General features: G+C 43.2%; 1 protein-coding gene across 4 annotated transcripts; it reads left to right on the top strand.

Moving 5' to 3' along the window:
- The first annotated feature begins 615 nt into the window (after positions 1-615).
- Positions 616-23151, top strand: csnk1a1 (casein kinase 1, alpha 1). Of its 4 annotated transcripts, none has more exons than XM_076292272.1 (11): positions 617-1367; positions 1734-1840; positions 6978-7104; positions 7231-7329; positions 10039-10122; positions 12669-12808; positions 13661-13739; positions 14653-14727; positions 15519-15625; positions 16121-16233; positions 21167-23151. In XM_076292272.1, exons 1-11 carry the CDS (start codon positions 1245-1247, stop codon positions 21172-21174), a joined length of 1062 nt encoding a protein of 353 aa, XP_076148387.1. In that variant the 5' UTR covers positions 617-1244; the 3' UTR covers positions 21175-23151. The 4 variants fall into 4 exon arrangements, with proteins under 4 accessions (XP_076148386.1, XP_076148387.1, XP_076148385.1 ...); XM_076292270.1 differs by having other exon boundaries at positions 16121-16269; XM_076292271.1 differs by lacking the exon at positions 21167-23151 and having other exon boundaries at positions 616-1367; positions 16121-16274.
- Positions 23152-23588: the final 437 nt, after the last annotated feature.

The raw sequence follows: 23588 nt of genomic DNA, 5'->3' as shown, positions 1-23588 counted from the left end.
ACTAGGCCTCGCCTCCATCATCCTATCATTTTCCATTAACTAAACGTCTGTTTTACAGATTATTAACTTTCTGCACTAGGCTTTCGTGTTTCAGGATGTAGCTTTTCAGAGGGCTCAGTTTAATTCAACTAGCCTGTGTCAGATAAAAGTATTCAGTTTAAATTCTAAGTGAATTTATCGGCTTTAATTACATTCATCTTTTTATGCTGACCCTGGAAGGCATTTGCAATAGGTCTTCTCCAATTGCCAAACCATGTTTATGCAGTGTGTGTGAACATTTGGCAATAGAATGTCTTATTGATTTTTTTTAAGAACGGGAGTGACCGTGTTCCAAGTTCGAATATTCTGCAACTTTGTTTTGCTTGCAGAGATCACCCATTATTAAGAGGCCGTTTCAGGCCTACTACATACAGTGAACACAGGGTGGACAAGACTATGTAAAACTGGCTTATTGAACACAACAATTACAGAGAAAAGCTTTCGCTCTTTTTTTACATTTCATGCGCGCTCTTGTCTGCTTGCTTCCGCAGGCCAATGACGCCACAACCCCTCCCCTGCCTGCAGCTGCTTGGCTGACTCCCTCTCTGCTCCCCCGCGCGCTCCACCTTCGGTGAGAAGAAGTCAAATCACCTCGAGACGGTCGGTGGAGTGACAAGATGGCGGAGTGAGTGGGTTGCTCTTTGGAAGGAAGAAGCGACTCGTTTAATTCATAAAAATATTAATCGAAGAGGGAAGATTAAGTTTAGTTCGTGGGTAACATCGGACTTTCGACAAACAAAGGGAAGGCATCGCCCCTCACACCGAGGTGGTTCATGAAGGAAGAGTCGTTGTCGAATTGCGAATTGCAGTTCTGCTGGTGTCCTTTCGATTTCTCGCTAGCAGGCTAGCTAGATCTAGCTGGCTATCTTGCAACTGGAAATACTGGACTTCTGACAAAGCCATCCGTTTGGAGCATTTTCAGGGAACCTTGATGTTTTGCTCGATTTTGACGGACTATTACAAATATAAATGATATTAATGTTTTGTGTTTCTAGAAATAGTTGGCTAGTTACTCGGTAACAAATATAGAACTGGCTAGCTAGGTCGTTTGCTAACGCTAGCTAGCTACATTGTTTCAAGTGAGAGTCGTCCACGACAAACAAGGACTGAATGTTCTGATTACCGAAAGGCCTAAGGGAAGCACCGGTTCAGTCCCATAATAACAAAATTTTAAACTGATCGAGTGTTGCTCGTGACTCGAGGACATGGCAAGCAGCAGCGGCTCTAAAGCCGAATTCATAGTCGGTGGGAAATACAAGCTTGTTCGGAAAATCGGATCTGGATCGTTTGGTGACATATACCTGGCAATCAATATTACAAATGGAGAGGTAAGTCTGCTGGTCTCATCATTACTATAAATATTTTTTTCTAGTTATTGTACTATGTCTGGGTGGAAACGATGGATCTGGTGACCTGTGCTAATGGTAACGTTACCTGAGAAGCTCTTGGTAACGTTACGGTACATCTCAGCTAACATGAAGTTAATGTTAGCTTGCAAATAACAGCGAACTCACAATTCGCTGTATTTGAACACATTTGCTTCTGTCGACTGTGTTGACGAAATTATTTTTTAACATTTAATGTTTTAAATTAAAGTGAAACGTTTAACCATCACAATGTTCTGCATGTTCGATTGTTAAGTTTCTCGATCAACCACTTGTAAGCAGGTTTCGATGTTAATCTTTTTGTTGTAGGAGGTAGCAGTAAAGTTGGAATCCCAGAAGGCCAGACACCCCCAGCTGTTATATGAAAGCAAATTGTATAAAATACTTCAAGGTGGTGTCGGAATTCCACACATCAGGTAAGACATAAAATTGGATTTACAAATTGGACGTCGAATTCCTCTGGATTGCGATATCGTTCAGCTAGCGTGCCTAACGTTAGCAGTCGTTTAGTGAAATTTCATAGTTTAGGTGGGATTATATAGTTAGGCTGGTTTCGGTAAAAGTGTACCATTTAATATTTGTGGTTATTTGATTATTTACTTCGCCTGAGTTATCAGGATTTTGCCTCTATGCTTGCTATACGAAGCTATGAGACTTCTATGAGAAGGTTATAACGTCATTAGTGCTAGGTTGACTTGCTTGGGTATATTAGATCAGTTGCAGTGGAGCACTGAAACAACGGAATATTTTTGTGTCTAATGTGTTTTCGAGTGTTCCACATGATGAAAGTGTGACACTAACGTTGTTGTTGCACGTCCAGTTGTGCCAAGTGGATGTCTTGCTAACGTTAACGTTACTCTGGTTGGAAATGGCCGCTCCTCTTTTGTTGTGTTTGTTCCAACATGTCCTCCTACTCGGTTAGAAAATGGCGGCGGCCCAGTGCGAGCGAAAACAACTTTCGGGGCCTATCCGCATTGTCTCTCAAGGTTACTGAAGACTGGAATCTATGTTTATTTAATGCTTAAATTACTGTGTGGTTAATCGTTTGTTCTGTCTTATGTCTTGCAATGGATGCAAGATATTCGAATTTCTGCATTCGAAACCCCGTCAATCGTGATTATCTTCCGGGATTAAACGTTGCGCGTAGGCTAATCCACAGCGCTACCGCTAAAACGTATGTTACATAGAATGTATGTCCTCTGTCTTGGTGTTTGCTCTCCTGTTCCTGTCCTATTGCTACAACTGATTTGTGTCTGTGTTTTTTTTAATACATACCAAGATTAAAGTGTGTAGACGCCTTATATCTGAACACACTTGACGTGAATATGTCGGAAGTGTCCCTCGCAGAATTCAAATTTCCGTGGGATCCTTTTTGAGTTCATTACAAGTGAATAACAAACCCCACCTTATCCAGGCCAGGTGAAGACTTAAGTTACGGTCTCTGTATCATTGGTTAGCCTCCATCATTTCTCACAAGCTAATAGCTGGTAATACGTGTCTGTATTGTTACTAATGTTTAATTTAATGAGGTATACAAATGTAAATGTGTCTGGTGACTTTTAGTGATTGTCGTCCTAAGACACGTTATTTAGGTTAGTTTTGAGGAACTGATGGGAAATGACTGACTAAACATATTGCCATCTTACTCTAGTTTGGCCTATATTTGTAAGTATACATTTATTTAATCTCCAGAGGACAGAATTTGCACCCTTAATTCATCCAGTATTAAAGCATACTGCAGTCAGTGTCTGCATCTGGGTTCACTGATAACAAATCCACGTCAAGTATTGACATGGGGGAGGGGGGGGACCCCACCTACTGTGTGCTTGCACTTTTGAAATCCACTAGGATACTGCCCCAACCCAATGGTGCTCTGTGCTTAACTACTAACTGCTAGTGGGTCACAGATCATGTCCTAAGTATCATCATTGAAAATATAAGTATATTTTCCCCCTTTTGTCATTTAAACTTTTTTGTGTAAGAAACATCAATCATCTGCTTTAAACAAAATGGCTAGCAACAAAGTAATTGCCACAAACTTTTGCTTTGGTTGTTGACTTTACCTCTGGCTTTAGGCTCAACATACCACTTTGGCCCACATCTCCTCAGATAGTCAATAGACACATACTTCAAGAAATTATACACTGTGTTGATCAGTTGAACTTCAATCTCAGCCTACCTACCGTTGATAGTTAGCTTGCCAACGCAAGCTAATATGATAACCTGCCACGTAAGGTTATACATTGCCTCTTTCTTGGCAACTTTAACAAATTCCAAGCAAACAAATTAGATTATCTAAAGATAATGCTTGCTCTATGGAGTATGTTTATTTTTTTCTTAATTATTATTAAACTTATGTTAAGGAATTTCAGAGCTAAGCAGACACACTGGTGCACCAGTAAACTCAACACTGTAGGACTCTTGCAGGCTCCGTTGTAGGCACTGCCTAGATTCGTATAGGTAGTGTGCTGCGTAGATTCAACGCAGATCCATAATTGTGCTGCACTGGCACATGAGAGCGTGAGAGTGTGAGAGAGAGAGAGAGAGAATGAACTACTGCAGAATAGTAGCAGACTTGTATGCATACAAACTGCCTCTATCAGGTCTGAAAGAATTGTGTTCCTGGGACATATACGAAAAACCAAGTCCCCTTGTGTTTTCTCAAGTTAAGCATAGTCTTGGTACCGAAGTATTACCGAAGTATTGGTTCTTGTGACATCCATAGTATGTTGTATTAATTGTGACTGAGGCTTTAGGTACCTCCTTCATATGCTTGTCTGTGTTCTAGCACAGTGTTTCACTTAGTATGAGAGATGTATGTTCTGCGGCTATGACTCAAAAAATATTTAGCCAATGTATATTAAACATGGTTTAAAAGGATGTTAAGTGAAGTTCAGTAGATTGGTGGCTTTGTGAAAATTAGAAATTGAGCTTATCCTCCCTGTAATATTCTGTGATGAGTGCAGGTGTTCTGAAAACCTGTAAAAGTCTGTTTCTTTCCATGTCAGATGGTTGGACAAAGTGAGATACAGGAGGTATGATTTGGCATTTAAGTTACTTGATCAGCCAGCACATTGCAGACAGTTAAGCTAGGTTCAAAGGCCATTGACAACATATTAAGAGTCCTGCTAGTATGGAGAAGTCAGTTAGAAGCATAGAAGTTTAGCCCGGAGAGGTGTTGGGGCCCCTTTGGGCAAGACCTACTTTCTGTCTGTAAATGTACATCAATTCATGGACCGTATCCTTTTTAGAAGGCATTTCAAGACAATTTAATCAAATTTATTGGACTACCTAGTTCAAATTGAGTAGTTTGTTGGCTATGCTGGAACAGTCTTTCATATTCACTTCCTCTAATGCACAACACTGTTTGCGAAAGCTTTGTTTGAGGTTGCTTGTCGTCACTGAATACTCTTTATAGTATGGCAGATTTCCTTCCTCAAGCAGAAAAGGAACCCTAACTTCAGCGCAGTGAGCATTGTGCTTTACATACAGCACATTGTTCAGAGCAGACCAGAAGGCTGATCAGGGAAGAATGTGTCACTGCACTCGATTTTAAAGGAGCAGGAAACATGTCGGTGCTGGGAGAACCTGCTGAACAGGCTGACCCTCCTCCACTCATGAATCATTGCACTGCTTGTGTGCGTGGAAAGGAGCACATTGAGGCTGTGCTCTTTCAAGGCTTAATCAGGCCAGCCTACTTCACTTCCAAGCTATAGTATAACCAGTTCCACATTGGTAGTTTTTTAAGGGTTTACAAAAGGGTTTTTCTCTGATGGGCCCTGGTAGTTAATAGTTGGTGTCCTCTCTTTTTCGGCGGGAGGGGGGGAGACGTTGAAGGAAATGAGTGTCCCACAGAGAGGTCTGCTGTTTCCTCCAGAAAAATCTTTTCAAGTTAGAACTACTCAGTTTGTTTACTCTCAGGCAATTGTTAATTGTCCAGTGGCATGGACATTATTGCATGGTGGTCCTCAACGCTTGGCCTCTATTCTAAGTTTGGATTTTTTAAACCAGTATTGCAAAAGGTGCCATGTCATATTTCAGAATTGGCCTTTTATAAAATGATTACAATTGGCAAAAACAATACTCTTCTTGTCCTAACGTTTTAATGAAAAATTGTCATATACTCATCAAACACTGGAACACAAGGTTATGACCATCCATATATTGCGTAAGATTCTGTGCAACAGCATTGCTGTAGTTGATGCCCATGTTACCCAGTTACTAGGTCTGGCTTAATGAGCGCTGAATTTGAAATGGCTGCCATTCCAGGCATTTGGTTAATGTTCTTCCCTTCACTGGCTATAACGAGAATACAAGACCGTTTTACAAATTCTATGTATTACCGGAAAGATTGGATTCAATCATAGCAGTATAGCTGGGAATTAAAAGTGAAATTTTACATTGAGCTCTGTTGATTGATGACATTTGTGTGAATGCTTACCGCTCTGTTGCTAATGGACTTTGAGGCATTTTACACGTAAGCTTAGCCTTTTGATGTTTGTCTTTGAGCTTCAGTGCAAAAGGTGTGGCCATGGGAATGCAAGTGAAGGCGACTGCGTCGGTTGGGAGTGTCTGTTTGCCTGGTCAAAGTACTGTCAGTTTCCTGCCTTACCAGTGCAGACATGAGATGGCCACTGAAGCTCTTTCAGTTTGGTTAATGAAATGTGTATTGACGTGACGGGAGAGACTTGTTGCCATCACGTTACCTTGTCTACCCCGGCTCCCCCCCCCCCCCCATAATAATGCTTTTGCCTGCGAGGCCTTGCTGGTTGCCTGGCGACCGTGCTAGCACTGCGTGCGATGGGAGGTGTGGGGACTAGCACTGACCTCTGAAAGCAGTGCTTAGCGGAGGAGTGGCACGGCGAGGACGCCTGGAAACTAAAACCTCTTGGTTAATGATGAATGAGTCCCGGCTCCTGCTCCACCCCTCAGCTGCACTGCCTCTCCCAGAAACCTGCTACGTCAGCACACTGCTGTCAGCACGCTAGCTCAGGAGAACTCAACTCAACAGACAGGTTTTTTGTTTTTTTTGTTTTTGGAGGACTTCTGCTTGGTGCCATGTACACTTTATGGCTAGACTGGCATGTTAGCTGAGTATTGTGGGAAGAGGAGAGGTGTGGTACTCTTGAGCCCTCTTACATTCTATCCTGAGGGGTCAGTCAGACAGGGTTTTTTTCCCCTTGGGGCAAAAACCTCTTTGCCCAAGAATCTCCACTTCAGTGCTGCATCATTACTGTGTGTGTTACATGACTCTTAATCTGATTCTATACTTTAGGACATTCTGTCCATTTCTATGTCCTGATGTATTTTTCAGTCAGTTTGCCATTTTAGTATTTTTCAAATTAAGGCAAACAGTCACACTTTGGTCAAAGAAAGTTTTAGCCTTGTTGGGACTGCTATCCTAGCCAGTTCACCACACTAATAAGCCGTTGTCGGACAAAGTGAATGTATTTTTAGTGCTGGTCATCGTAGGATCAATAGTGTTTTAATTGATGCAGCTGTCCAGGAGAGCGATGGTATTGGGGAAATGACCATGGTGCTGGTGTGTTGCAGGTGGTATGGGCAAGAGAAGGACTACAATGTCCTAGTGATGGACCTGCTGGGGCCCAGCCTGGAGGATCTCTTCAACTTCTGCTCCCGCAGGTTCACAATGAAAACTGTTCTAATGCTCGCAGATCAGGTAAGTAACACTTCTGGGTCGGCCGTTTGGGGTGGGGGGGTGGATGTCACACTGGCTCGAACAGTTGGTGTCAACACACAGATTTTGGTTTGAAACGTAAATCTTTGTCCTCTTGTGTCTTTGCAGATGATCAGCAGAATTGAATATGTGCACACAAAAAACTTCATCCACAGAGATATCAAGCCAGACAACTTTTTAATGGGCATCGGCCGCCACTGTAATAAGGTAAAATAAGAACCAACTTTCACCCCTTCAACCGTTCAGCTACACAAGGACCAGTCTCTGATCAGGATAGTCACTATTTTCAGCTGACTATCGTGATCACCTATATGATCACAATTAAGGCATTGCTTACGGGTTCAAGTCCCTTTAACCTAACACTTGAACATAGCATACCACCAGGATTAAAATCAGACACCTGAATCATAAAGGTACACCGTGATACAGGTACACCGTGATACCCAGTTTGCGGTTATCCAAGGTATCGGCAAGTGTCCGTGTGACGTCCTGCGCTTCAACAGTGGCTTCTCTGGAAACAAACAGGTTGTAGTGGGATTAAACAAGAAGGCTTTTGCATGTGACTGTCATTTTATTTGTTCTCCCTCTCGAAGTTGTTTTGTTCCGAATGTACCTGAGGTTGCCTGATTTGTATTTTGTTACTCATTACTTTGAGCCCTTGCAGACAGGCAACATTTGGCAAAGTTAAAGCATGATGATGCACATTTAAATGTGGCATACCAGCACCATCTCTGGTGGTCACCCTGTGGGTCACTTAGTATGAAATGAAACGCACTGGTACTCTTTTCGTACCAAAGCAGTGAAGCCTGTATTACCATTTTTGGCAGTGCTGTCTGGAGTAAGTGTTTACCATTGTGTGTCTGTGTGAATGCCAGCCTCAAGCTTGTTTTATTTTTGTTAATTTGTTCGATCTTTTTTTTAAATTTATTGCATACACTTATGAATCTCACCCCTTTGTCACACTAAAAATCACTGGTCAGAGAAGAAGCACACGTGCACCCTCTCTCACACCACCTGATAGGAAGGCCTTGGTCTTGGCTCCGCTGAAGCCTTGAGCGGGCAGTGCTCTGGACGCTGCAGACAGGGGGGACCTGGTTAGACTTAGGCTTTCTCTTTTTATGTCTGTCTTTTTGTGTAAAATCCCACACACTATCCTCTGAAGTCAAAGGCCTTTCGCTCAAGCGCACTCCAACCCTCTCTGCTTTTTCCTGCTGTCCCTCACATTGGTGCTTACCATAGCCTATGTGTCGCCCAGAAAGATGTGTGTAGTTTCTGTGGACAGATCAGATATTTACTTAAACATAACCAAGATTTTTAGATTCATCTTAACGGTGGTTCTTTGGGGTTATACAGTTCTTAGATTCATAGATTTCCAAATTAGAGCCAGAGCCACCATTTCTCTCCAATTTGAAGTAATTGTGGCAGCTGCTTGTAAGTTATACAATTTGGTAATATTAATGGTATGTGGTATTGCTAAATAACCCAGTGTTTATTCAGTATTCTCAACCCAGGATTGATACTTCTATGGAATAGTGTGGAGTTCCTCTAGTGAATATGCCTAGCTCTTCACCCCTCTTTCCCACTTCTGCCAACGTTGTCTGGTTTGACTTTGATAAGGGCACCCAGCTTGGCATCATTAGGCTAACTTTGCTTGTTGTGTTGCTTTACCCAGGGCGACTCTGTAGGAACATTTCCCCTCCTACCCCACCCCCACCCCAAATGCAAAGCCGCAATTTTAAAAGCTGTCCTCATATGTCTTGCACAGCTGTACTAAATCCACAGAGCATATCGGCTACTGCACGCTCTCTCTCTCTCTCTCTCTCTCTCTCTCTCTCTCTCTCTCTCTCTCTCTCTCTCTCTCTCTCTCTCTCTCTCTCTCTCTCTCTCTCTCTCTCTCTCTCTCTCTCTCTCTCTCTCTCTCTCTCTCTCTCTCTCTCTCTCTCTCTCTCTCTCTCTCTCTCTCCCCCCTTCTCCATAATCCTCACTCTACTCCTGTCTTTATTTTCTGTCAAGCTTCTCCCTTCCCGATTTGGCCTTGCCAAATGCCAGCAGTATTCTAGCCTCTTCCTTACTGAAGGTGTGTCTTTAGCCCATGGCCCATGAAAAGCTTTCATTTGACCCCATTTGCTTCCTCTGTTGTCACAGGGACTTGGTTGGGCAAAAGCAAGTTTGTTGATGGCCACAGTTTTGTTCTTTTGTTTTTGGTTTGGTTTCTGTTAAAAGCTTCTCATGCCTTAAAAGAAATAGTGACTAATAGAGGGAATGGCTGTAGAATTTGCCCTGTTTTAACCCTAGTTGTGCCAGCGAAGTGGACCTCATGCCATCTTTCTCTTAGGCATACACTTTTGCTCTACACCTGAAGTGACGGTCCCTTATAGTTTTGTCATATGTGGCATGGCTAGTGTTAAAGTCTGCAAAGTCAAAAAAGTGAATCAGGCTTGGAAACAGTTTGTCAGATAGAACAGCATTGAGGGGGGGTGGGAGGTAGGGGTAACCATAAATAACACATGTGCCACTATGGCTTTGGGGGGGGCGGGGGGGTTAACCCAACGAGGCAAGCGGGGGTGGGGGCTCGCATTTGTTGCCGGGCATCTCTTCCCCCACTTCCCCTCCCTCCCTCCCTCTCGCTCCCTAGCCTACATGCGGGCTAAGCCAGGGCTGTAACTCAGCCAAGGCTGACTTCCAGGAAGGGGTCCGGTAGTGGAGCAGAGCTCTCTCTCCCTCTCGAATCTGTAGTCAGTATCCCTAGCTGGTGGACGAAGGATGGCCGTGGGCTTTCTCTTCCCCCTCCCTACGACCTTCTGCTGCTCCTTCTCCCGTTCTTTTTCTGAGCCTTGGTGTTGCCTGTCTGCGCTGGCCGTGTGGGGTTGTCAGCAATACTGTTTTGATGCACTGCACCCTCTATTGTTTGTTCAGTGTTTAGAAACTCCAGTGGGGAAGAGGAAAAGAAGCTTGGCTGTTAGTTCTTCTCAGGACCCATCTTTCTCAGGATTAAACCAGGTCTGAACCCTCCACCGCCTCCTAATACAACCCCACCAAAGTCTTTTCTATTATTTTGGTTTCCTTTTTGGAATCCCCCTTCCTTCTACATCATAGCAGTGTTTTATTTTTTTTCCGTTTTTTTTATTTTATTTTTTCATTTGATCTGTAACCATTAACACTTGTTGGCATTAAACCAGACACACATGCTAAACCAAAATAGATTAACTCCTAATCCAGATTGAAGGAGTCTGCAGAGGAAGAGCGTTGTGCCTTGTGTACAGAAAAGGTGAAGTTTTTTTTATTTATTTATTTTTTTTATTGCATTTTTGTTTTCCGTTTTTGTGAGTGACCAAGTTTTTCATGTTAAAGACGCACTACTTCACTTGTTCGTACTTGTCCATGCACATCAACTCCACTGTGATGTCACCATGTCCAGCTAGTTCTAGGTTCGGATGTCCTGTAAAAGCAGAACATGGCGATCACTGCTGCCCCCAGAACAGTAGGTTAGAAACGTACATGAACAAGAGCGAAGGGAAACCAGGCACTAGCACACATGCAGGCAGCAGAGTCCCATCTGTTGAAAGGCTGATAAAAAAAAATGCCATCCCCTATGAGTCCAGCCAGGCTGAAGAAGCCCCTTAAACCAATAATCTGTGTGGCATGGGCTGTTTTCTCTCCACTACCTGTAGAGCACACAAAGAACTGGGCCGAGCCGTTATAAAAAAAAAAAAAAAAAAGACCTCGCCATGACTTGCGCATTGGGTCCTTCTGTGGGTGCAAGAGGAGGCGAGCGGATGGGTGTGGGGTCGGGGGGTGCCTGCTTTGAGGTGATCCTTCTCACCCACCTCCCCAAACCCCCCAATAGGGAACGAGTGCAGTGGAGCTGGTCTGAGCCAGCTGCTGAGTGCCAGAGAGGGAGAGTCGGGCGGGCGAGTGAGCACACTGACGTCATTGTCTGCCGCTGGCCTGTGGCCAGAGTCTCAGAGCAGAAAATGGAGTGTGTTTGGAAAACACAGGCCTGAAAAGTCAGAATGGGCACTGGCTAAAGGGTGTGGTGAGGTTTGCGCTTGTTTCCTGATTACATGGCCTCAAAAGATTTTCTTTCTCGCCATGTTTTTTTCCTCTCTTTTAAACTAAAGTCATTACTCCTTATTATAACAGATTTTTAAACACTGGGGGTTCTTGTGATGTGTTTTTTTCTACAGGCTTTTTGGATTCTTCTGAGACAGACTACCACTGCTACAGCGCTGTTTATATGCGATTGTGAACGCTCTGCTTGTATTTGGCTCCATTCTGATCGGTTTCAGAAGTTTCTAATGCAAACCACTTTTCCATGTAATTTTTCTTTTAGTTTTCAGAAGTTGTTTTACTAGCAGTTTCTTGGGCTGCTTCTTTTGCCGGAAGTGAAACTTTTGGTTACAGCTGAACCTATTTGATATACTTAAGCTTATCTAAACTAATAGCCTCACAATTGATCATAAATGTTTTTTTTTTTTTTTTTTTCGCAGCACATTGACCTTTTTCTCTGCGTAGATTTACAAACAGATTTTTTTTTAGCTTTGTCTGAATGAGGGCGAACCAGTTTGCAGGCTCAGTGTTCAAAAAACACATGACAGTCCAGTCTTAAGAGATCTTTCTGTATTTGACCCACTTCAATAGTGGACCTTATTGTTAAGAGGGAGTTCCTTAAATACAAACTCCTCTACCCCGACACTCATGTTCTCTTCTGCTTGGAAAGTGCTATTTTGGTTGCCCTTGTAACATTATTTTTAGCTGCAGGAAGGCTCCTTACTTCATTTGTTTCTATGAGAGAATTGTTAAAAACAAGGCAAAAGCAAGTGACGCTGGAGCTGGTCATCCAGAGTGAATAAAATGTGCATTTCATGTCTGGTGGTGGTGGCGTGTGGCACACTTGAGCGTGTTGGGACCTTTTTATTTTTTTATGTATATACCCTCCACCCCACCCCACTTCGATAGAAGCACCCAAATGGAATTTCACGGATGGCGTAACTAATTTTCTTGACAAGAGGAAATAAGGTCTGAATCCCCCTGGCTGAGCCGAGCAAGCACAGCACGCTTGACTGAGTCCATTTCAATATGGTAGTGGCCCCCATTGCTGTCTCGGTGGAAATGAATGAGTTGGGCCAATCGAGGTTCTTTTTTTCCAAGCAGGGCCAAGGTGTCCTCTCCCAAGGGCCTGTGGCCTGATGGAACGTTCAGATTGCAACCTGTAGACATCCATTGCTGATGAATGCCACTACAACACTGAGATGGGTTTGCATAGAATCTAGGTGGTGTTTACCATCAATCTTATTCTTTGTTGTAAGACCCCAGGACTGACGATTATGAAACCATTGTGCGCCTGAGTGGTATGCTAACAGATTGGGATTGGGGGCCTGGCTGTCAGTGAACTTGGTTCAGGGCCCTGCAGGGCAGAAAGCCTAGAGAGGAGGAGACTCCGCTTGACCCCATTACTAGAAATAAAATTATTTATAGTTTGTTTTTCTCTTTTGAGGTCGAGCTCCATGTCTTAAACATCAGATATTATGTTGCTTTTGTTACAGTTGTTCCTCATCGACTTTGGTTTGGCCAAAAAATACCGCGACAACCGGACGCGACAGCACATACCCTACAGAGAAGACAAAAATCTCACAGGCACAGCTCGTTATGCCAGCATCAACGCACATCTGGGCATTGAGCAGAGGTAAACACTTTTCTTAAGGTGATGATACATGGGGCAACTTTTTCAGCAATGTTGCTGGGTAACCACATAAATGATTCCATGTTTTGTGATTGGATGATCTGATCATGGTCATTTTCCTACTGGTGATTTAAAGTAACGTGCCAATGACAAACAATACTCAGGAAAGTTGTTCGGCAAAGTTTCAAAAGATTGCCTTGCCTCAGCTTGATACTGTATGGAGTATTTTCCCTCAGGTAGTGACACTCATGAATCCCTCACAAAGGCTCTCTGGAAATTCTACTCGGCCCTACAAGACATGCATATTTTAGTCATAACTGATGCGTTTCTTATACGGGCACTGACCGAAATTTCTAATCAAACATTGATGGCACAAATCTGGTGTTCTGTCTGTGATGTTCTTATGACCAATCTCACTTAGAGGCTGTTGCAGCAGACAGCAGCTCATCCAATTGCTCTCAATCCTCTATTTGAGGAACTACTGTCCCAGCACTGTGGTGATCTGATGCCACAGTATTAGGTCAGCAGTGTCACGGCTTGATGCTCCGGCAGAAGGCGATGACTCTCCAAACTCCGCAGACCAGGGCTCCTTGTGAGCATTTCTGTGATTTATGGGCAAGCGGTTCTGGCATGCCCTTTACCAGCAGAGTGGCATGTCGCTGGTCAGCAAGTTAATTTAGGGCTCTGAGCTGCTCTGTTGCAGCCTCTTTGCCCAACCGCCACCCTGTGCGTTATCAGTCATATTTCAGTGGGATGTTAATAAGCACATTTCAAATGCCTTGCCCTTCAGCCCGGACTATGTTGTTCATCGTGTTTGTGGTGAGGTGCATCATTAACGGTATATGTTTCCAACAGTCGCCGAGATGACATGGAGTCGCTAGGATATGTGCTGATGTACTTCAACAGAACCAGCCTGCCCTGGCAGGGACTGAAGGTATGTCAGGCCGGTACTCCAGGGCTTCCTGTCCATTATATGAGGAGACCACTGGAGATCTTACTGCTGATGTCTGTCGTGTGTGTGTCTGTTTGAATGTGTTTTTAATGTGCTTGAAAATTATTAAAAGAACACTAAACATTTTTGAGGCAACATGCTTTTTTCAGAGGATTAATTGCCCTGGCTCTTTTGAATGTGTGTGTGTGTGTGTGTGTGTGTGTGTGTGTGTGTGAGATTGTCCTTAATTAAGCAGTTAGGGTAAATTAAGTCATGCCTGCAGGTAAGAATTAGGCTGTAACTGATCATCGAGACGATCAGTAGATAGCTGCAGGACTTGGGTTTATCATAGTGTTGTGTAACTTAAGTTGAACGGTGCTGAAATGGTAACTGGCTTTGTTTTCCGGCTTTGCACGCCCCTGTGCTGTGAAATCGTCCTGATGGGGGGGGGGGGGGGGCTCTATTTAGCACAGGCAAGGTTAAATAATGGCGCAGTAGAGCCCCGTGCTGCGTCTTAATGTAATTAAATGGAACATCAGCTAGCCTGCATACCCTGGCCTGATATTCAGAGCTGGAGGAAGGTCATATCCAGCAGAGCTGGGGTGGTGGAAGGAAAGGCTGTGGTTGTAAAACAGAGTGCTTAAGCCCACATAGCCAACACTGAGCACAGAATTAAGGTGGAGAGAAAAAAAGTAAAAAGGCAATTGCAATAGCAGTTTGCTTCTAGGTTTCCTGGAATCCAGATCACCCCAGCGGGTGGTGATTTAAGTTGGGTTATTTGTGGGATGCGGTACTTAGCATTTCGCCCTGCTCTCAAATGCTGTCTCTATATTGCTAATGCTGTGATGTGCTGCTCCACTGGTGCTCCGAGACTGTGCTGGTAAACACATTCATTTCTCGCCCATATGTTCCACAGGCTGCCACAAAGAAACAGAAGTACGAGAAGATTAGCGAGAAAAAGATGTCAACCCCTGTGGAGGTGTTGTGTAAGGTAAGGACCGCAGGCCTTGAGCCCACCCCCGTTGCTGACGACTCCAATCCCGAGAGCCGATTACAATGGGCTGTCACAGTTACCGACGGAAGTGAACAGACCTTTGGAAGCCTCCTGAATTTTGCCCACACTCAGTGATTGCAGTGTAGTTTTTGCTCTTTTGGAATGAAATGACTTAGAAATGTCAATGAATGTAAGGGAATGTGAGCGCTTCACTGTCACGGCCCAGTGTGAGTAAAGGGATCAGTTGAGGAATGGCCCAAAGGGGTTGCTCTAAACCCCTGAGAAGTCGCAGGCCATTCCTGCATGACAGTTAAAAATGGAGTGTATAAATGTCAGCCTAATCCAGGCTGTAAATAGGCTTTAGGGTTTCTGGAGGCCCTTCTAGTTAAAACATGGCAGCCATGACCTGCAAAGCACTTTCGCCGAGACTCCATCTCCTCTGTGTGAACATGCACGCCTGTACGTGTGTAGCCGCTCAGGCCAACACCTCACGGCCCCACTGGCAGGGACACCTTGCGTAATCTCGTTCACTTTCTCGAGCTCTGCGGATAGTGGCTCTCTGGGTTTACTAATCCAATATAATGCTGTTAAGAATGGAGTTGCGTTATTCTTACTCAGCGTTTCACAATGTGCCAAGGAAACATGTTCTCATTTTTGCCCACTCATTTGAACCCAACACCAAGACTGCGAAAGAATATTTTTTGAAACTGAAACGAAAGTTGATTTATGTTGGTGATGTTTTACAGACCAAAAGCAGAGGAACAAATGTGTCTTTGTCTGGTTTACAGGGTTTCCCAGCAGAATTTGCCATGTACCTGAACTACTGCCGTGGGTTGCGGTTCGAGGAAGCGCCGGACTACATGTACCTGCGTCAGCTCTTCCGCATTCTCTTCAGGTGCTCATCATCTCCTGCCCTTCCAGGCCTGATTCTAAGGCCATGCTCCAACACGCATTTAGCTTTTGACACAGCTCACTAGTGTGGGAAAAGGGTCAATTCTTTATGATGGGGAATAAAGAACTCAATAGAGAACTGAAGAAGTAGTCATTCAACTGAATGTGTGTGTGTGTGGTCTCTACCCAGCTTTCCTGACTTGACCTACCTTTCCTGGCCCTGGTACTTTAAAGGATCTAAGGATCTTTTTAGTCAGTGACACATTTTTAGACCACAAGAACACCACAGGGCAAAGGGTGCATTTATGAACATGAAATTAATATTTGAATATGTCTCTGCACCAGTGGGACAAAAAGTGTTTTCTGTGTTCTCTCCCCCTTGATGGGCATTTTTGATGTTGCGTTCTATACGTGTTGACATTCTTGATTGCTTTTCTATGTGTAGTTTACGTATCAACGTTCTTTCTCAATGGGTGTGTGTGTTGATGTGCTCCCGCAGGACTCTGAACCACCAGTATGACTACACATTCGACTGGACCATGCTGAAGCAGAAAGCGGCCCAGCAGGCAGCGTCCTCAGGGGGACAGGGGCAGCAGGCACAAACCCCCACAGGCAAGCAAACTGACAAACCCAAGAGTAACATGAAAGGTTAGTAGCAAACAGCCAAGCGACGTTTTGAGTGCAAAAACAGAAGACACCAATTGCTTTCATTTGTTTGCGCAAAGAGGTTAAATGCAGAGAAAAAAATAATATATTTATAAATATATATATATATATATAGAAATGGGGATTCGGAAACACCCACAGCCAAAAAGACGTGGTGTTCTAAGAAGGCACCCAAAAAAAAGCAAAAAAAAAAAAAACATTCAATTGGTCTGTCTTGCAAATGCAATGACGTCCTTGGGAAATTTGACTACTAACTTTGTGCCAAAGTGTCTATTCTTCTGGGCCAATGGGGTGACTTCATCAACCTTCTTATGTGGATGTAAAACAATCATATAACGATCCCCTCTGTGAATTAACCCCTTTCCAAATGGGATGTGCGATTTGACTTGAGATTTCTGGCAACCATTGTTTCTAGATCTAACACTTGTTAATCTGCTTTTTTGATTTTTGCTTTTTTCTGCCATGGCATATATTTTTTATTTATTTTAAAATTATAGTGAGATTCTAACTACTTTCTAACACTCATCTGTTTGTTGGTTGGTTGGTTTGTTTGTCTCGTTGATCTTCATGTCTGGCTATGGGGTCTTCATCAGTTCTATCTTCAAACTTTATGTCAGAGATGCTGTTGTGATTGTGTTTCATAATGTGATGTGTTTTTTGATTGCAGTCTCAGGTGCTTGTGTTGTAAGAGCAAGCTGGAAGGAGAGTCCTGGGTAAACTGTTATGGAGCCATTTTCGAGACTGTAATATAAATTAATGAATTGACTGAATTGGATTACATCAAATTGTGCATAATTTTATTCGTAACACTTCTGCACACACGGAGAAGTCTCTTATGGACAACAGTTTAATTACTCTTAAAGCTAAAGAATAATCTTGAAGATTATCCTGTGAACAGCTTTCTTGCATTCCTCTAAAGACCTTATGTTTCTGCCCACAATCTGCCTCATAATGTCTTATTTTAACATCTCAAGCAAAACCCGTGGCTAACCCCATGCAGCCATGCCGAAATGCTTAGGCAGACATTTTTTCAGTCGGCTAAATGGGCTTTACCTATGCATGACTGTCTCCCCTCATGCAAAAGGTTGAAGTCGTACGCACAGTGTTTGGGTGAGAGAATTCAGAGTTGACATTCAGCACCTACCCTTGTTGCTCTGCATACAGTGGATGAAGGGGCAGCTGAGGCAACAATAGAAGCTGTGGTCATCTTAAAGGAGCTACAGTATATGCAGGTCTGGCTAGCGCTTGCAATGATTTCATACTGTCCACTCCAAGATCATCAGCAACAGCTTATGGTCTTGGTTGTCTACACTTGCCCCCTCTCCCTTCACTGAAGTACAGAATGTTTGGCTAAGGTGATGGAGGCAGTAAGCTATATGTAGCATAAATACATTGATATGATATTTACGATATTCATATTCATGTAAGATATTTAGGCTACCATTAGTGTGTCCATGGTTGTCTCTGGCTGCTAACTTTAGTAGGTATATGTGCAAGACAGTACACCGGTGTACGGCATAGGTGTTGACATTACATCAAAATGGTTGTTCTCACTTATGCCATTTGTGGTTACATTTTGAACATTTTAAACTGTAATTCTTGCACATAGCACCTTTTAATGTCACGTCTGTTGGGCTGATTAAAATGGCTTAATCTCGTCTGAATGAAAGCAGCCTACCGTGTGTTGACTGGGTATGTTAATCCCCTCGTGTGTCGTGGGGGGGGGTTCTGCTTTTCCCAAGAGGAATGATGATAACCCTGACAATAGTGATGTCAGGCAGTCACTGAATTCCTTATCCTGTAGGCAAAGCTAAAGCTAGCAAAGACATCTATGATCTAGTGACGTGACTTCACAGAGAGAAGGTTTCCGCATTAAATTATACTGTAGGTGATTAGGCCCTAAATCCATTTTGCATATCAGCCAGTGCCGTCACCTCCAGAGAAAGGCTTTGAGAAGCATGAAATATGAATGTGGGAGCCAAATGGGGAGTTCAGGGTTTTTTGCACTCTCCCTCCCCCTCCCCTGTCCTCCTAAGACTCAATTGATGGCAGCACACAAGTGCAGTGAGGAAAGGCTTGTCTATAAATAGGATTTGCTGATGACGTGGTATGAAGTCTAATCCTTTGTATACACTGCCTCTGTAGGAGTCCATGGCCCCCATGCGCACACTGAAGCAAAGGCTTGCTTAGCATCTTGTCTCTTTAGTGCAGAATTTATAACCAGCCATAGGAAGGCTTTTTTATGTTTTCGAGACATTTTAGCTGGCTAATAAACAAAACCCGACCACCTCGCTTTGTTGGTAGCTTGTGCGCAACACTGCTCTGGCTCTAAAGGCTGCAAAATGCCCTCAGTCAGGAGTTGAAGTGGCAAAGCTCTTGAGTACTGGAGCTTGAAAGAATTTTATTTGCAGGGGATTGCTGGTTTCTTGGATACCAATTTGGCTTGGCCATTCTGTGAGTCTGTTAACAATGGAGACATTGTTGATGTGAGCTCGCGTTTCAGCCCCCTCTGCGTTACACAATTACCAGGCATTTAAATTATATTTGTTTGGAGTTGGCCACATCAGCATTAGTTGGCAAGGCCAGATGAGTGCCTAGAGTAAGCTTGCTTCAGTATAATGGATTTTCCTGCCCTCTTTCAACATCACGTATCATCTGAGTCTTGCAGAGCCTCCATGGTTGCGTGCTGCCTGGCTCATTGAATTGATATCCCCTGACCTTTCTGTGCGTGATGGGGCAGCCCTTTGAAAATGCTTTTAATTTGATTTGGAATTCAGGTACATAGATCACTTCCTGTGCACGGACTAACTCACTGCACTCAGATATATTATCAATTAAGCATTCGACTGGTTTGGATTTTTCAAACTGAAGGGCAGTATTTTTTTTGTTATCCAACATGTTGTATTTACCTGTTGAATGCTGCCAAAGGCAATATGCTAAAGTGCCTGCCGGAAGCTAATAATAAACCAACATGGTGCGCTTAGGTGGCCTTTTACCTCCTTCAGAATGTCGGGACTATTACATCAGAAGGGCTCTCCTCACCCATGAAATGGAACCCAGACACTTGAAACGTCCAGGATCTGGTGGCCGAGGGAAAAGCCTCCTCTTGACGTAGTGAAGGGGAGTATCCAAGTGCATGATCCACGTTGGCACACAAGTCTCCCGAGCAAATGCGTGAAAATGATTCGCCTGAACCATTAACAAGCCCCCCCCCCCCCTTTGAAGGCTCTGCTCTATCTCATACATCATTGGCTAGGCTTTCATTGCCTCTGCTTTTTTGTTGACTTTGTACAGTCTTTGCCTGCAGCAAAAAAAAAGAGAAAAGGAGCTCCTTTGAAATTTCACCACATTTGAGGGAGCTGCTGCTGCTACTGCTGCTGCCTTTGTGGTTGCTGGAATAGCACAGAGGAGTGATCCCATCATTAAAGCACCCCGGCATAGATGCTGTCATGCTCAGGCCTGACTGGGGGGGGGGGGATTTGCACAGCTGAAGGTTTCTTCCTTCTGAAGTGCCAGTATGTTGGAGGAACTGGAGAGTTGTTAGAAAAAAGTTACTGCAGCAGCACTACTTGTGTTTTAATATCGGCTGTAAAGCTCTTATCACGCACGTGAGTCGCACTACGAGCCCAGCCTGCTTAGGCTTATCTGCCCCATTGACTTTATAAGGCTGGTCAATTTGCAAAGCTGTGGTTATGTGAAAAATGCATTCCGCTTGGTTTTGCTGTGAACAGAAATGCATAGATTTTGCCATTAGTGTTTTACTGTTAGTGGAATTTGTAAGAGTTTGAAAATATATCAGTTGACTTGGTTTATTTGACCTTTTTTTTTTACTTACTGACTGTCCCTTCCCAATGATTAGAAGCCCTCTGTGCTAATACTTTGTCTACACACCACAGACTAATTAATGTCAGTATGGGGCCACGGAGTGTGATCCATTTTGAGCCTCAATTCCTTTCTCCAGATTGGAACATTGTTCCAAGTCTGTTTGTAGAACCACCTAAAGCAGGCACTGAGTTTCTGGCAGAAGGAAAAGCTCCTGTTTAAAGCCTACTTAACCCACTGAAGAGCAGGGTAAGAGATGGCTTGAAACGGTGAACGTATCTACTTATACACCTCAGTGTACAAGGCTAATATTGTTCTAAATGTTCATGTAGTTTTTATGGTCATAATTGTTGAATCAAGTGAAACGATTTGTATGAAACTGACAGGATATATTACCAAGGCATGTGACTCTAAGACGGTCCAGCCATGGATTGTTTCTGTTGAAGCATGGAGACATGTGGGCCATTAGTGTGCTTGGATGTTGCGATGGAGAGTGTGGAATGGTAATGGAGACCTCACACTCACTGGTCAAGGTGACCTCTCCACTGCGGTAGTTCATGGAGAGTGCACCATTTGTAGAATTCTGGCTTAGGCCTCAGTATTGTTTGTTTATCCATTCTTTCTTGTAGCTTTTTGAGCAGGTTTTATCAGTGGCCGTAGAGTTTCTATGGTATGTTTCTGCTCAGACGTAGTTATTCATTATGAGTTTTTTTGTTAAACTTGACTGGGTGGGTTTTTGGATTTTAACCAATCATTGAGCTTGTCTGGTGAGCCATGTCATGGACGTTGTGGGCCTAACTTGACCGTGTAAATGTTTGATCCTCCCCAGCGGCCGCTCTGCAGCACACTCCCAGGCTTTGCTGCAGAGTGAGACTGATGACTCTGCACTTTTTTTATTACAGGAGCAAACGATGCTCTACTGGGAGGGGTTTGGCCCTCGCCAATAAGAGAGGCTCAACCCTGTTAAGACGCTTGTGATCGCCTGACACTTACCCTTGTCCTCCCTTTCTCTCTCTCTCTCTTTCTGTCTTTCTCCGTTCTTGTTCTTGTTTTGCAGGTTTCTGAGCATTAAGACAATGTATTGAAGCAGAGCAGAGAGGTCGTAGCAGGATTTGCCTTCCAATCACACCCCGGCATCTAGGATCAAATTCACCAGACCCTGCCAGGCATTGTGGGCAACCCTTTCCTGTTAAAATGAACATTGTTGTTCCATATACTATATATGTAATCGGTATATATAGATAACATGCTCAGCATATATCTATATATTGGTATGTATATACTATATTCACACAGAGAGAGCAGGCTTGGTATGGAGTTCAAAGCTGTAGCCTTTTCTATTGTCCTGTCCCTGAAGACTTCTTTTTTTCTTGTGTTTTATCAAAACTTGCAAAGGAAAAAAACTTAGAAAATGGTTGACTCACAGAGGATATAATTGTGCACATGCCAATGTTTTCCCCGAGCTCTCTCCTTCAGGATGCGGCTGGTGGGAGGCGGAAGCGGGGCTTTCCTCACCTGTCAGCTGCACATCACGGCGCCCCCCCCCCCTTCCCCCGTAGTCACGCCGTGTGGCTCTACCCAACACTTATACATCTGAGATTTAATTTTTCTTCCTTATTTCTTTTTTTTTTTCTACATCCTCAAGTAAAATGAGAACATGTAAACTTAAACCTGTTTCTGTCACAAATGAATCCTGGGTATTACTAAGCAAAACATTGGGTTTCTGTTTTCTTAATTAAAAAAGGTAATTAAATTTTGCCTGCTGATATGTGCTAGAAAAGCTTCTAATGTGAAGAAAAAAAATTCTAGTGACTACTAGGTTTCTCTTTAGAACGCTGCATTAACTATATTGTACTTGGTATTCTGAAGTCTAAAAAAGAAAAAAGAATAAAAAAATAAACTCCACAAAAGGATATTCATTACAAATTAGGCATCTCAACTAAACCTGTATGTTAATTGCTTAGATGAAAATTGTATGCATTGATATTCTTTTCTCCCCTGTCATTTGGAAGTATGGGTGTTTAATTGATGCGCATAACCATCCTCCTGTTCATTTGATTTGCAACAATGGCCTCCATATTCTGTTTTGAGACTGATGTGCTCACGTCACCCCTACCCGTTATCATTTTTATATGCATATATATACACTTTTTTATCAGAGGAAAAATTACTTTTTCAGTTTTATAGAGTTGTCTTTCCCTGTTTTGAATTGATCATTTGGGGAAAGGGTGTTTTTGTTGCTTCTTCCTGCAGTGAAGCAGATCCTCTTGTAAAATATCTCTGGGACTTTCTCTGCTAAACTAAATTTGTTTTCTCTCGCTGCTGTTTAGAGTAGCGACCTTTTGCTCTTTTCTGTTAGTCTTTTTTTTTATTGCAAGAAAAAGTTGAGGGTTTCTTTTCTATATATTTTGGGGATCTTGCAAAAGAAGGAAGATCCATTTTGAGTTTCTCAGCCTTTAGTCACAACCAGATGCACACTTGGCTGTCTTCTTTTTCTCCTTATTACCCCCCCTGACCCAGCTTAAGGCATCTACTGCTGGACATTCTATAAAAGTGTAATTTATTCCCTTTTAGCATGTCAGAATAAATTAAAAATGACTTCTCAGAACCACTGTCCCAGTCTCTGTAATTTGAAGAGAAAACCTAGAATTCTCACCTTAAGCCCTAACAGCATTTTTTGTTTTGTCTTTATTTTTCTTACTCCATTTGTTCCAGTCTTGATATGTTTACCTCTCAAACCACAACACAGCCCCAGGCATTGTAAAGCCTGTATCAACTGAACGAGAGAATTGTGAGCCTCGCCACACTGAGAGCTAATGCTTTGACCTGAAATGTATTTTCTTTTTACCCCCCCCCCCCCCATGAGGTTTTGGTTGCCAGCGATACAGAGGGGTTTTTGGAAATGGTCTAAAGGTGTTGCTGTTAACTAGATCAGTTCCTGTAAACTGATTGTAGGGGTGGTGGGTAGTTGTTAGGTGCTTGTGGTGATGTTTTAATCTTATGGGATTTATATCTGTAAATATTAAAAAGGCTTCAAGTGGCTATCGTGGTAATTGGTTCAATTAATTATACCACATTGATATATTTAACCTCCCAGGTTACAGCAAGGACAGATGGTCATTCATGGCTTTAAAAAAAAATTTGCACAAATGCCGTTTCACTGGTTGGGGCTGCTTAGCACAAAGGGGGATTCCCTGTTTGGTAGCAAATTATGACCCATACTTACATTTGGATATGCAGAGAGTACAATGGCACAGGCATGCTCCCTTTAGGGAGTTTGCAAAACAATGGATGTAGTGGGGTTATACAAGGAAATTCTTTTAACACACACACACACATAAATGAATGCTGTGTTGTCCTAAAGCATTTGTCGTGTTGTGCTTACCACCTTCCTGTGAACTACAATTCACCTTTCAGTTGTATTGTTTAGTCGGCTGCAGCCATCACAAACCCGTCAATTGAACTCATGGTGCTCAAAG

Source organism: Alosa pseudoharengus, unplaced genomic scaffold (genome assembly GCF_046254945.1).
Source record: "Alosa pseudoharengus isolate Yale_2024_CS ecotype anadromous, Long Island Sound unplaced genomic scaffold, YU_APseudo_1.1 YU_APseudo_1.1_scf_19, whole genome shotgun sequence".
In the NCBI taxonomy this organism is placed as follows: domain Eukaryota; kingdom Metazoa; phylum Chordata; class Actinopteri; order Clupeiformes; family Clupeidae; genus Alosa; species Alosa pseudoharengus.
This window is presented reverse-complemented; position numbering and strand designations above follow the sequence as displayed.

Coding starts and splice junctions, on each gene's coding strand:
- csnk1a1 (XM_076292270.1), top strand. CDS start 1,245: ATGGCAAGCAGCAGCGGCTCTAAAGCCGAATTCATAGTCGGTGGGAAA. Junction 1,841..6,977: donor GTCGGAATTCCACACATCAG/GTAAGACATAAA, acceptor GGTGTGTTGCAG/GTGGTATGGGCAAGAGAAGG. Junction 15,626..16,120: donor CTCTTCCGCATTCTCTTCAG/GTGCTCATCATC, acceptor GTGCTCCCGCAG/GACTCTGAACCACCAGTATG.